Source organism: Megalops cyprinoides, chromosome 2, assembly GCF_013368585.1.
Source record: "Megalops cyprinoides isolate fMegCyp1 chromosome 2, fMegCyp1.pri, whole genome shotgun sequence".
NCBI lineage: Eukaryota > Metazoa > Chordata > Actinopteri > Elopiformes > Megalopidae > Megalops > Megalops cyprinoides.
Window position 1 is genome coordinate 14,682,501 of NC_050584.1, and position 15,000 is coordinate 14,697,500.

The following is a 15,000-nucleotide window of genomic DNA, read 5'->3' on the forward strand; positions in this document are numbered from 1 at the left end:
TTAGGCTCCTTTTTTTTAAATGTGGGCTTTTTGTAATTAGCAACCCCAAGCAGACATCATCTACCTTGGTGTACTAATGACTACATTTGTGCTTTGCTGTTCCTTTAATTACTTATTTATTTTTTTATTTGTGGAAGTATTAAATTGTGGAGCCCTCATTTTTTTGAAGCAATTTCAAAGCTCACATGTAAGGCAAAGGGTAAACTGTGTAAATGGCAGTCACGTGATTGTAATTTTTTTCAGTTTTTATCTGTAATTTTATTATTTTTTTTTTTAGAGGGGCACATGTGTGTCAGGCTACTTTTGTATCGATGAAATTCAAGAATGAAACTGCACCCGGTAGGAGTAATTAAAGCTATCTGATGAGGGAGTTTAGAAGTTGAAAGGGATGATTGTAATTGATCCTGATTCAATCCTATTACAGCTTTTTATAGTTTAAGCTTTATAGAAGCCGTACCCCTCACTAAGGCTTTAGTTTATCGAGCCCTTTCGTATATGCCCTACACTGTTCCGTGTGCTCTGAGTTTATTTTAACAAGAAAAAAACCTTTCCTTGCCCACCTCTCTCCCTCCCTCTTTCTTTGCCTCTCTCCCACTCTCTCTCTCTCTCTCTCTCTTTCTCTCTCCCTCTCTCTCCCTTCCTCTCCCCCTCTCCTCATCTCTCCCACTTGCTCTCCCTCTCTCTCCCTGCAGTAAATAATGAGCTGCCGCCGGAGATCCGTCTTGCCAGTGGTCAGCTAATGGGTGATGACCTGTCCGTCCTCTCTGCTGGGGAGCTGTCACCTTATATCAGCGACCCACTGCTGAAGCTGTTCCAGTGCGCTGTGTGCAACAAATTCACCTCGGACAGCCTGGAGGCCCTGAGTGTGCACGTGAACACAGAGCGCTCGCTCCCCGAGGAGGAGTGGAGAGCTGTAATCGGAGACATCTACCAGTGCAAGCTCTGCAACTACAACACCCAGCTCAAAGCCAACTTCCAGCTCCACTGCAAGACCGACAAGCACATGCAGAAGTACCAGCTGGTGGCCCACATCAAAGAAGGGGGCAAGCCCAACCAGTGGAGGCTAAAGTGCATCGCCATCGGCAACCCTGTGCACCTGAAGTGCAATGCCTGCGACTACTACAGCAACAGCGTGGAGAAGCTGCGGCTGCATGCCACTAACCAGAGGCACGAGGCGGCACTGAAACTCTACAAGGTACGTGGCTTCATGAGGTTTACCGCTGCTCATCAGGTCCAGATATTTTTCGTTACTACCTGGCAATCTTCTCCCCGGAAGGGAAAAGATAGGCATGAACATTCCACTGAATTTAATCTGTCCAATCAAGTGCACTTGCGCATATGTAACACAGAGACATTTGCACCTCTGTGTCTGCTGGAGCAAATAGATGTGGTGTATTCAGACATTCAATTCAAACATTGTTTTGTAGTGGTCTCATTCAAAAGGAAAAAAAAAGACAGACAAAAACAAGATAGAACTGACATAAGCCACCGGTTATTCTGGTCTGATTTCAGCTGCTTCCCTGTCTAGCCAGTGGATGCAAGATAAATACAGGGCAGGGGTTTTGTTCTCGAGCACCTTCATTGTCTGATCTCAGACGTCATTAGCAGACCTGTAAATTTGATTTAGCCCCATTGCCTTCCTCTCCTCCCGCCCTGTACTTTCCTGTTAAGCTGTGAGAGTCTGTGCAGTCTTACAGTGAGGAATCTGCCAGTCAGCCTATTTGCATCATGGCTTTGGAAATCAAAGTTAATTGAATTCATGCAAAAAATATCAATAAACTCCAGTGACATAGGCAGAGATATAATTGTTGTTTTCAAAATCTTCGCTTGCTTTAATCTGTGTTGTCGTCCATCAACTGACAGCAGGCTTCAACTCCTTATAAACAGCTGAGGTGACTCTCTGTGTGTGTGTGTGTGTGTGTGTGTGTGTGTGTGTGTGTGTGTGTGTGTGTGTGTGTGTGTGTGTGCGTGTGTGTGTGTGTGTGTGTGTGTCTGTGTGTAGAGGGGGTGGGGGGGAATGTTATTTTTAGTGTGTGCTGCTGTTTTACAAAGACACAGTGATGTCGTTTTGATGTATGAATATTGAATTCTGTATGAGATGTGGTGTTTATATTTTACTGCCATATTTTAGTCTCTCGGTGGATAGATGATATGTATTGGGGAGGGGGGGATCAGTGTTGTCTCATCCTGTACTTAAGTGCTTTTGGGTGTTGACTTACTTGGATGGTGTGATTGCCTGAAACAATAATACTGACATCTTGAAATCATAGACTGACATTACATCCCAGACTCATTAGGGGACTTTTCAGGATAAACTTTATTAACATAACGAGGATCTATTGACCAGCATTAGTCACTTTTGGCAAACTGCGCTGGTAAGCTTGACTTGGCTGTGTACTCAGAAAAGTTCATTTAGTGGACTGACAATGGCCAATAAGACTTCAGAGAAAATTGGCAGTCATTAAAAAGCCCCTTTTTTATTAGCCTGATTAAAGTAACAAAGGTATGAACCCAAATAAAACGTAATATGAGTCAGGGGGGAGATAAAAATATGAAAACGTGTGGGACGTTGTACAAGAAATTTAATTTAATATTTTTATTCTTCAAAGTTGGCTGAAAAAAAAAACTTTGCAAGGCCTCACATTATTCATGTATTCAGACAGTGTTAGTAATGTGGCTGTTAGTAACCGAACAACAAAGAGTAAATCCTGCAACGAGTGAAATCAGCATGAGCCAAATGAAGCCCTGAAAGAATCGCATGTGGAATTTTGAGGCCTAGCATGAGAGAATGGATCCATGGGAAGGTTTTGAAATCCTTAGCAGTTTAAAACGGGAGGAGGGAGGGCTCCAGTAATTCTCTAAGCAAATAAAAAAGGTTCCATGGCAACAAAGAGCATTTCACATCATGTAGGAAGAAGGGTAGATTGGAGATTAGAGGGTGAGAAAGGCCTATCTGAAGCATGTTCTCAATAGCTCCCAGGTTGTTGCTGCATGCATATACAAGGCCATGCATGTGTTTTCTGTAGAGAAATGTGTAAGTATGCATTCATGCAAGGATTGGAGTTGAACCATTGATCGATTGAAGGTTTGCCATGACATTGTGTTACACTACAACTAAAAGTATGTGAATTATGAACACTGACATAAATGTCACCACCACCACCCCCATTCAACTTCTTAGTTATATGTACATCCAATATTTCATATGTGTTTTATATTACATTCCACATTAGCATTTCCATTTTTTAATTTAGGTACTTGCACATTGTAAAATAATTAAGATTTATTTAATGTTGTCTGCGCTTTGATGCCTTTTTGATCTGTATTGTCCTCCACTGATTCCGAAGGAGAACAGCAGGTGGTTGTTGTGTGGACATCTGGGGGTTAAAAGGGGTGTTCTTCTTTTGGATACGTTTGAGAAGAACTCCCAAACCAGCAGCACAACTGTTGGGTCCCTTTAAATCCCAGAGCAATTGACTGGTCTGATCACAATGCCTTGTGTGACTGACCTCACAGATTGCGTGTAGTTAATGAAGTTGATGAATGCTTCACAGTACAGTCTCTCCCTTTTCTGTTTTTTTTTTGCTCTGCAGTGAAATTTCTGCAAGGAGAAACTGGAGCTTTTCTCTATTTCCTTCTGCCTTATTTATTTATCCCTGTTCTCGCTGGGCGGCAGGCAGGTGGGCTTATATAAGAAATGTGCTGCTCTTTGATGGAGAGACAAAAGTGCACATTTTGATTTGGGAGAGGTGAAAGGTTCCCTGCGTAACCATCACCCCTTCGCTCAGCTGCCCCTACCTTAACAGAGGGGAAGAAAAATCTGTTTTACAGATGCGGTTTTAATGCATTTGGCAGGAATGAGAATATTTTACTCATAGACATGTGGTAGTAAAAAACGATTTCTTTATTTGACCAGAAAAACACCTCTTCTTTTATGTTTTAAGGTGAAAGGCATATGGGATTGGGTAGTTTGGCCAGGCGCACAAAAGAACAAAGTGTTGATGACCTTTCCATATGGCCTTGGAACAGAGAATATCTTTATGACTAAAAAATGATTGAAGATACAAACAAAAGCATATTCAGTTTTTTTTTTTTATTACCACTTTGTACCTTAAGATTTTCACTGAGGGGAATTCCGACCTTAGGTTTTCCAGACATTAAATAGGCCTAAATTACATTAGCAGCACAATGTTTCCTTCTTTTGCAAGTGCACAGCAGGTAAATGTAGGCACTGTCCCACATTGCATTGAACGTTCATGAAAGGTGGCTGTTCCTTGGCAAGGTTTGTATTGAAGCTTTCACTCGCCCCCCCCCCTTAATGCAAATTACAGACTGCTACTTTAGGGCTCATGTTTTTGAAGTCAGAGAAATAATTCTCCAATTTAAAAGGGTGTTGAATTTCAGATTAATCATTTGCTCTGTTTTTATTTGGTACAGCCTGAGAATGGCTGAAGGCCTTAGATTTATGATCGCGGATGCCTGCTTAAATGTAGATTAGTGTAAAACGTGTCAAGACCACTCGAAGGCACCTTAATGCTCGGCGAAAAAGGCAGGAGGTATGCGTCGCTGTAAAAGCAAAAAATGGCAGGAGATATGCGTCGCTGTAAAAGAGGATCTGCGCCGGGGATGCTTGGCTCGTTTAGAACCAAGAATGTTCATGGTCAGTGTGCTCGAGCAGGCCGTGCGAGGAAATGCAAATACCATGCCGCACCTGTTCCTCAGCTGGTCCCGTTCTCCGGAGGATTTTTAACCGGAGGATGTCCAGCGCGCATCTCCGGCTGAGACTCGGGAGCTATGAACTGCTTAATTACACCAACCTCCCCCTTTTGCGGAGCATCCATCATCAGTCAAGCAGAATGGCCTGTCTGGAGCCCACCAGTCCATTTCCATATTTGTGTTTTTTCTGCCCCCCCCCCCCCTCCCACCTCTCCCCTTTTTGAACCCACTGGGGCCCCCGCGCATATAACGCTCATCTTTATCATACGGGCAGGGAGAGATGGAGTGGGAAGATGGTGCCTGCTCGACTCTCGCTGCCGTCCTGTCCCCCGGGAGCACAGGGTAGGCCATCTCATTATCCATGATATGGATGGCAACACCATTGGCCAGGGCAGGGAAATGAGAGGGGAAATTAAAAGCGGGGAGGGGGAGTAGGGAATGGGATCTCAGACTCATCAGAAGAAAGGGTTTTTTCCACTTTTTTTTTCTTTCATTCTGCATATTTATGCCCCTGTGTTTCCAAAAAAAGGGGTTATTTCTTCTTCTTTTTTTTTTCCCCTTTCCATATTGCCATCAAGATGGCGTCGCAGTGACGGGCATGTTATTAACCCGGCAGTTATACCACATTCATTACAGTAGGTCAGCCCCGATCCTCTCATTTGAAAATCAAATGCCCCATATATATGCAGTTCTAATTATTGGACTGTCATTTCGTCCAATATGATTGTAAAATGGACAGGAGATTGAGTTGAATGTATTTGCATAAAAAGTCATTGTACTTCTGAAGAATGAAAAGAGCCTATTTCAAATGCCCCCCCACACATGATGCGCACCCCCCACCCCCCTCTTAATATCAGCACGCAGACACACATCCCTAAATATTTCGCCTTTTCTCCGTCCATTTCTCTTTTTAATTGGGCTTTTGTTCAGTGGCCAAAAGACGTGTGCAAATGGTGAAATAATTCTCATGTCAGTCTAGGTTAAAACCAGTATGAAACCAGTCAAGGTTTTCATACTGTAACACCTGTTTTGCTCTTGACATATTGACCAGCGTCGAAGAAAACGCAGTACATCTAAGAGAGTTTCCGTAAAAAAATGAAAGCGATATTATGAGAGCGAAAGGAGTAATCCGGAATCAAAATGACTACGCTGCCTTTTATGTGCTGCACTGGAGCATGGGGAAAGGGAGGAACCCGCGAAGCGCAGGAGGAATTTACAGGCTGGCGCGGGGCACTGTAAGGCCGCAAACAAACCCAACGCAGCACAAATATTAAGACGATTCCCCATGAATAAATGCATTTCATTGCCTCTGTCCGCCTTGCTCTCCCCCGCACAGAGAACGGGGGCAGATTATTCAAATCGTCTCAGCTTTCACCTGCACACGGATTACAATGAAAATCTTTCAGAGGTCCGGGAGCGGGGAGGGGGATAATTAAAGCATAAAGACAGATGAGTGTGAGGACACAAAGGAAAGAGTTTAGTCCGGCCTTCTTTCATTAATCCCCCTAGATATTAATAGAATTTCACCTATTCTTTGCTTGGTCATAACCAGATGGTCATTTCAGCACTTGAGGGCAGAAGCTTTGGTCCAAAACCATATGCTGATTGACACTGTGCGTGTCGTTTAATTGCGACTCCCCCAAACTCCCCAACCTCCCCACCCCCCCTCTCCTGGGTGAGCTGGGAGGTACCATTTGATGATGCGCTGATATTAATAACCAGATGTGGTCTCCTTCCTGGTCCCAGGGTCAGACAGGCTGGCCAGGTCAGTCCATTTGTCTGTGTGCAGGGACTGTGAAGCCTATTGATGTTGACAGGTATGGGAACGATAGCAGGGCCGGCTACTTACAGACCACCAAAAGGGAACGTCGCTCTACAGGGAACAAAGAGTGACAGGAGTTTGTCATTTTTTTCCCCTCAGTCCCCGCCCCCCTCTCAGTTTCTCGTGGGATTTGAAACCGGCTTAACAAAGGACGACTCCAAATCCACTGATAAGAGTGACACATTTTGGAGGAGTTCCCATATAGTAAAGCCTCATGAATGAAATATACTGTATGCACAGATATAATAAGCTACATGTAAAGATTAGTATGAAAATGTTGTTGTTGTTGTTGTTTTTTTAGCTTAGCCAGTTTTTACCTAACATGGTTTTATCAACATTCACTAAAGTTGTGCCTTATATTAATTATTTGATGTACAGCATAAGACCAGAGTTCTATTTATTTTTTTACTCTGTGTAAATACTGTGCATTTTTGATCTTTCTACAAGTGCCCATGATTGTTAATGTAACAGATACCAATTTCTGAGATTGTGGAGAAATATGGTTTCTCAACACTGAGAGACACAAATGTATAAACACGTACAGATATTGTTTTTGACTTGTACAATGCTAACAAAATCACAAAAGGAAGGAATATCTCTAGGATTGATTTTCAAATTTGCATCACAATCAATATTGTCTGATTTAACTTAATGGTGTCATTGGAAAAAAAATAGATATAGTATATTGTGCAATAGCTATATGGTGGCCTTTTTCGGTTTGTACACATTATCAAACGTGGACAGCATTAAGCATTCCTTTCGTAATTGATTTTAAACATTAGGTGCTCAGTGAATAGATAAGTAGTGTGTGATATTCGATTACAGAGCAAGGAACTCATTTAACCTCCTCTTCTGTCCTGGCCAGGATTTCCAACACAATACGATTTACCTCCCTTAGGTTCAGTAGGATTAGACTGCTACTAGTAATCCTTAATACTTTGAAATAGACCTGATAGAACTCCCACTTACTTGTTTGGGATTATGCTCATGAATTTCAGCACATTTAGTTAAATTAACCCGTTGAATTATCATTTTTTTAATTGTTAAAAATGCTTAAAAGCATTCCGTGGAGCCAGATGGCCAGTACTCTTTAATGCGGGCACTAATACAGTGCATTAGCATTAAAGTGATTTTTTTGTTTCCATTTAGAATTATATGTATTTTCCTGGACGCGTCCATTTTATGATCTGCCCGTGCTTCGTTTGGCGTGCTTTGTTCACTGTGGTGATTTTGCTAAAGGTGCAGTTATTAGAAAGGAAGAATGAGTTGTTTTCTTGATTCTCCTCGAGAACAAAGGGAAACATCTCAGTAATCTTCAAAGTGGTCACTGGTATGTTGAGTGGACCCTGGTATGCAGACCGGCTAAACCTTTTCTCTGGAAAAACAATGTCGTTCCTATTGTAAGCGATGACTGCATAAACAGTGGCCTGGAGCATTGGAGATATTGGTAGTATTAAGTTACCTTGCGGTGGTCTGAAAATAGGAGATATTTAACTTCCACATGAATGAGTATGTATACGTTTATAGATAATGAGCGTGTGGGTGTGTGATATACTTACATATAATTATATGCATTTGTCTTCCTCACATGGTGAAGGATCAGGCCAGCTGTCCCAGGGGGTGAGTTACTGTAGATTCTTTGCTGAAATATGCAAAGAGCATATTAAGAATGGATTTCATTACTAAAAGGAGCAAACAAGTAGAAGTTCATGTAAAAGAGCCAATGTCGGCTCCCTGGTTTCAGACTCGTGCTCGCCTCCTCCCCAACTCACTTCGACAGGATGCAAATAAGGGCACACAACCGCCGTGGTTTGCCGGAGGGTGGAAAGGAGAAAGGACATGAAAGCTAGGTGTTTAGAGGCAGTGAATAGGAACGCTGTGCGGGCCAGAGCCCCTATTTGTTTGACGCTTATCGGATGAGGTGGGCGAGGATCAGCTCATCTTTTTGCCGGCTTGCTGTGGAATTGTTTGGTGGGGGGGGGGGGCAGTTTTTGCCAGCGAGTTCCTGTACCATCAGCTGCTCCACCCTTTGGGACAGGCTGCGGAATGGGGGATCTGGGCCACGGGTTTCTGTACCGTCAGCTGCTCCACCCCTTGGGACAGGCTGCAATGATGTATCGCACTCCTATGGGGGCCTGGCTCACAGTTTGTGTTCCTGGGGTTTCCTCAGAGGCCAGGCCAAACCTGTAGCAGTAACATATTGCTCAGCCCTGCGTTTAGGCAGGTTTATCTAAAGTCGACCCACCACACTAATGCAGACACAACAAGTTTTTTTTTTCTGCAAAATGGCATTTTCTTTAATGTGTTCGCTCTTTCCTGTACAAAGATCACAAGGAGAGTCACAAGGAGAGACTCCTGGTCATTGGTGGTAATAGAAGTTGATTTAAAAAAAAAAAAAACTGTTATCGACCTTTTATAAGCATTAACCCAGACAATGTGTTTATAAAACTCTCCCTTTAGTGTTCCTTGTATCAGAAACATATGGACTCTGGAAAGGAATAAAACAGTACAGAAAAGAGTCTGTGGAGGTGGAAGTCTAGAGATAAGGACAGCCTGCCATTTTGAATGGGAATTCAGCTGAAACTGCACTCTGCTATTGAGTGTGTGGAAACAAAGGGAAAGACAGATGGCTCACTTTACTTTAGTGATTGTAATTTGCTGTTCATTAAGAAAACGTCCCTCATGCCCATTCTCCATTTGGATCCATGGAATTATTGTTATGTATATATGCATTGTATAACTATATATCCCCCCCCCTCTCCCTCCCGGGAAGTCTTATTTAATTATTTCTATTTCCCTTTGTGATTAGTGATGAGGTGTGATCAGCTGAGTTGATTAAGCAACACCAATTACCCTAACAGCAAAATGATTTGCAATTTGAGGTTGCCATCCCCATTTCATCTGTCACCAACATTGATAAATGATGAGGTCTGTTGGCTTTGGAATGCAAAGATCCTACCTTGTTAGCTCAAGTGCACATGCAAATCGCTGCTTTATTGATTTATATAAAAAAAATGTTTGGGAAACAAAATGCCTCACCCACAGCTTTTGATACCTTTGATAGTGTTGGTTTTCATCTGATTTGTAAAAAAAGGTTCTTTTACTGAAGCAATAAACGCTGGAGAGGCTGTTAAAATTCTTAGATGCCAGATTGATGTTTACTTTTCTGGACAAGTGTCTTTTCATTACAGTGTGGGCTAATGGGCCTGCGGAGGTGAGTTTATTACCTGCTACCTATCTAGCGTCAGAGTGCGAGCTCTTAAAGCGGCCCAAGTTCTCTGTTCAGTTCACCCAAGTGAACAGGAGTGACTTCAATTCAAACTGGAATTCAAACTGGCTGAGTTGATGAGCTCCTTCACCCAGCCTTTAGTATGGAAGGTGCTGGAACTGGGGCAAAATTTTGTTCAGGTCTTACCGTATATCATCATCTTAAAACAAAAAAGAAAGGCTTGAAAGCATAACGGAGGGTAAACCTGCAAAATTTCACCGCAACTAATGTAATGAATAACCAAAATAAAGACGTTAGCCCGGAGTTGTACAATCTGAACTTCTGTAAATGGTTATATTGTAAAGGCTGAGCCGTACCAAAGGGATAATAATTCAATAGATGAGTGTACGTAAGTTTCGGATCTCTGGACTTTTTCACCTCCTGCCAAAGACAAGAAAGCTTTTAGTGTAAAATTCAGGTCAGTAGATTTAATGGGAAATAAGTGTTAAGGCGACAGATTTTAAATCACCGTAATATAAATACGCCTCCCTTCTCTTCCGGAACTTGCTTTCTTTTAAGGTAATTTAAACAGCAGACATGCACTTATGTCTATCTTTGTAATTTTAGGGATTAGGAGAGTGAGGATTAAACACTGGTCCTTAATCTTCCATATCAACTTTAAAAGGGAAATATAATATGCAAATCTAAGACATTCGTTTTGTGTTTACATATTTTAATCCCTGTGATACAGTTTCTGAGAAGACAGGAACTTGTCTCTGTGTTATGTATCCAGAATCACCAAACCTTAGACGTTATTAAAATGTTTATCCCTGTGTCTTATTTTATAAATGTTTAACATTTAGGATTATTTTGAAGAGGGAGTACATCTATATCTACACATGCATCATTATACATGTATGTTTTTGCAGTGTAATTATGTCTTATGGTTTGAGAAACCTCACATTATTTTAGGAAGAAAGTGCTTGTTAATTTTAAATGCTAGTGAAATAGGTCCAACAGCATTCTGAAGTGAAAGATATTGTGTGTGTGCTTCAAGCACACTCGCAGTTTGGTTATATGTGGGTGAGAATTTATCATGAATGTGCCACAGTACACAAACAAGGGCAGCCATTGTGCAGTGGCCAGTGAGGCTTTCTGAGGAGGGTAACTTCTCGAGAGGCCGATCGGCCTTTGCATGGAGGGGCTCTTCAAAGTATGGATGAACCTTAGAATGACCCCAGTACTGTGCTGCAGACATTCTTACATCACCCAGTGTGTGATGTGAGTTATCTCATGGAAAGGGGGCTGAATGACATCACAGACCCACTTTTCTGGATAAGGAGCACTGTTGGGAGAAGAAAGTTCTTTCTGTTCAGCTGTTTGATTTCCAGTTATTTCATTCTATAAGTTGTATACACAACCACAAAGTTTAACTCTTTTTTCTGTGCACAAACCAAAGATTATGACAAATCTCAGTTTGCGTTTTGTGAGCTTAGTTTTAGAAATAATGGACCAGAGCATTAATCAAATTATTTGTTGTTCTTTAAAGAATGTGGAGGGGGAAGTTTGTTAAATGGTATTTACTTTAGAAATGAGAGGATGGTATTGGTACCAACAGTAATCAATGAAGTATTGCACCGCAGATCAATTCCTGTTCGATCGCCAAGATGTCTCTCACAGTCAGGCTGTTTTACGGTCACACACCAGTACACTGGCCAAGCACTTGGGCGACGTGAGGAAGTACGAATGCATTAGAAAAGAGTCACCTTTGGAGGGAAAAAAAGAGCTTGAGAAAAGAGTACAGTGTTGGCTTTCCTCAAACTGTCTGTGAATCTGTAGATTTATATGCCTGCAATGAATGGTGTCTTTTTCCCTCCCTGGGTGAAAATTTGGTGGTAGCAAAGCTTCCCAGCTTATAGGTTTAATGATCTGGTCTGTAGCACAAGCTGGCATAGGGCTCTGCTTCCTGAACTGGTCATAGATGGGGATCTAGTGTGGGCAAATTTTGGCCCCTCTTACTTGTGACTCTGGGAGTACACAAGAGTCTTGGCTCCCACTCTTCCGCCCAGACTCCTTTGCGATTTAAATGTGTCATGTGTCACTCTGTCACAGTGGGATTTAGTGGCCTTGAAATGGGATACTGGACTCTAGACGAGAAATCTTTGTTCGGATGCTGATTTGGGAGCGATTACTCTAAATGACAGGTTTGGGAGACTATTTAACATTGCAGTAGCTCTGGGATATTCATTTAAGGGGGACCTGGGGTGTGGTGTGTAAACTAGCCTTTCTGCCACCGCTCCTTAAAATAAGAACCACCTCAAAAAGGAAAAACCAAAAAAACATTGCTGAAAGACACATTGTACTAATTCACTTATTTTGTTTGGCGTACAGTTGTTGGAATGATTGTTATTATTGCATGACCTAAGCAGCCGACCAATAAGGCTATGCATTGGTCAGATACTGAAACCATGAGTACATCTGATGTCTCAAATTAAAAAATAAATAAATATGTGAAGCAATTTTGAGCTCTCTGATACATTCTTTTGAAATGTGTGGAGGCGGGAGAAAAAATGGAAAAGGATGATTTTTCCAGTTCTGTTTTGTGCCTCTCTTTCTGAAGACAGTGCCATTGTGAAACTCTGAAGATGGAATGCACAGGCATACCTTTCCAGTAAGAATTTTGGTCAGGTTGCCAACTGCTACATTGCCAATAATATAGCATTACATTTATTTCTTCAGGCTCAATAGTGGTTACTGGTAACATGTGTTTGTAGGGTGTCAGTATTGATGGAATTTTATTCCTGGCCTGCTTCCAAGTACTTTGCTGGTATGTGTTTAAAATACTTTGTGGAACAAAACAAGCTTTTCTTTTTTCCCCTCTAGAGGCCCCAGAGTAACACCGGAAACTGGTATAGCTCCAAAAACATACAAATAAGTGAGCATTACAAAAAAATGTTGATGGATATAGATAGTTTAATTTCACCACATAGATGTTATTAAGAAATTTTTGTGGCGATACGTGGTTCCAGAGTAATTATGCCACGGTTTATTTTAGGTACTTGTTCATTAGCTGGCTGATTCTCTAGTTAATGACAGGAAAAAGTCATGTTTACATAGAATGCCCTAATTTGTCTTTGGTTTAAAAGCATTTTTCCCCTGCCCCAGATAGACTTTCTGTCTGATCATTTGTTAGTTTGCCAATGGTGAGACAAAAAAAATCAACATGGAAAAGCTTTGCATTCCTCTACCTTAGTACCCATTCAGCTAATGAATCTGTTTTTGCCACTGACAGCAGAACAAATGAAATAAAATTCAGTTTTTTGCAGAAGGACAGGAAGGAAGGGGGAGACAGAAAGAAGGTGTATTGTAATCATTGAAGGCACTGTAAATAAATGACTCCTGCTTTTGCTGTTAGAGTTGGGGGAAAGCAACTTCCGTGGGATTTAGGTGTTTTTTGGTTTGACGGGTGAGGGAGTCCACTGTGCCCTGATTTGAATTGTTTTGCCACTGTCTTGCAAGCCAGCCTTCGCTGATAACCAGTGACACGGGTGGCTCATTGGGCCAAAGAGTCCTCTGAGGCTGCGAGGTGTGCCCACTGGGTTAGCCTCGCTGGGAAATGCAGGGCGCTGGTGCTGGCAGTGCGGTGAACATTGGCATTCTGCAAGGCTCCCTGGGACAAGTCCTTAAATAAAATGATTGGTCCCGTGGGGTGAGAATGTTGGTTGTTTGCCAGACGGTAATCCAGAACAATTATCCATCAAAGAGATGGAGTGTTTCATCGTATTACCATAGATGGGCCTCATAGCCATCTGCAGAAATATCTCTCGCACAGATTCCGCTATCATTTTGGTATTTTGTTCATGCCCATGTGGTAAATTTGCACATTTACATTCGGGGTTTTCCCCACTTTATTTGGTATTTTTCTGGGCATTTTCCTCGATGACTTTTTTTTTTTTTCTTGTTTTTTTGTTTGTCTATGTCGCATTGAACAGCTATTCAAAGCACAGAAGTCATCTCCTGATTCAAGTACAACGAAAAGTCTGATCATGAAATGGATGTCTTTATTCTTTATTAATTGTGTTTCAGCAAGAGCCAGCAGTAAACCTGAAATTAAAAGAAAGCTCAGGGGGAAAGTTATAATAAGTTACATGATGCCACAAACATTTTGATTCCTGCAGTCGATGTAACCGCTTACTGTGTCTGGCACGACTAAAAATGGTAAGCTTAAACCTCATAAATCAGAAATCCATGGGCTTGAGGTTCTGAACAGCTTGTATTTTTGCCAAAAAAGTCTATAAAAGGAAAAAGAAAAATACAGCATTTTAATATAGGCCTTAAACAAACTGCTAGGAATTTGCTGATTGTGATGAAATATATATTTTAAAGGTATAAGCAGTTTTGTTTCCATTCAGTGAGAAACCCATTTGACAGTGCTGAGTTGGAGCATGCTTCTCCATATCTGATACTTTCTAATGCAGCATATATTTGAATCACAATTTGTGCTCCTTAAACTGTAAAATATCTAGAGCTATAGTATATGCATTTGCATTGTGTGTCTGATTCAGCTGCAAAAGTTTTAAAGATTTGTATATATTTGTAATGGCTTACAGCGTTGAATTAGTGTTCTGTGGTACACAATATAACGTTCATTTGTACATATTCATTTACACTGAGTACTTAAAAAAAATCATTGGAAACCCTTTCATTTGAAACAAGACAAATAAAAGCTAACTGGAAAATGTGGAAAAGAAAACAATATGGACATATTCCCCTGCAGTAAATGGTTGTTTATCAACATTAGTTATAAACAGTCATTTGTTTTGGTCATCTTATACAGAGAGCAAATTATAATGTTGTTTTCTCGAAGACCATCTTAATAAACCTGGACAGGAATGTTCCATGTGTTCTTTTGCTAACCGCATAAGTATTGAAAATCAATTAATGATTCAAAGGTTGTGCAGACATCTGTTTTTTGAAAGCAAGACAGAATTAAAGAGAAGGGCTTCAGGAATGAGATTGTGCTGTACAATAATCGAGTTAAAGAACAAATGAGTTTTCAGTTGTGCTGTTGCACAGATAGGAAGGAGATCCCAGGCAAGCTGGGTTCCTGTAAATTAGACTGCGGAATAACATTGCACATAGACTTTCTGCAGGGTTACTAAACCAAAGCAGTCTCAGGAAGTGGTTTAGTTTCTAATTGAGCCTCACCAGAATATGTTTAGGGTCTGCAGGACAGAGGGCGGCTGTCCGTATA

General features: G+C 41.4%; 1 protein-coding gene across 3 annotated transcripts in view; it reads left to right on the forward strand.

The window, feature by feature from the left end:
• Nucleotides 1-15,000, forward strand: part of zfhx4 (zinc finger homeobox 4) — an 82,870-nt gene that overhangs the window by 24,578 nt on the left and 43,292 nt on the right. For all 3 annotated transcript variants that reach the window (XM_036515889.1, XM_036515874.1, XM_036515881.1), the window contains exon 3: nucleotides 693-1,195. In XM_036515889.1, the coding sequence (XP_036371782.1) occupies nucleotides 693-1,195 (503 nt within the window). The remainder of the gene's footprint in view (nucleotides 1-692; nucleotides 1,196-15,000) is intronic.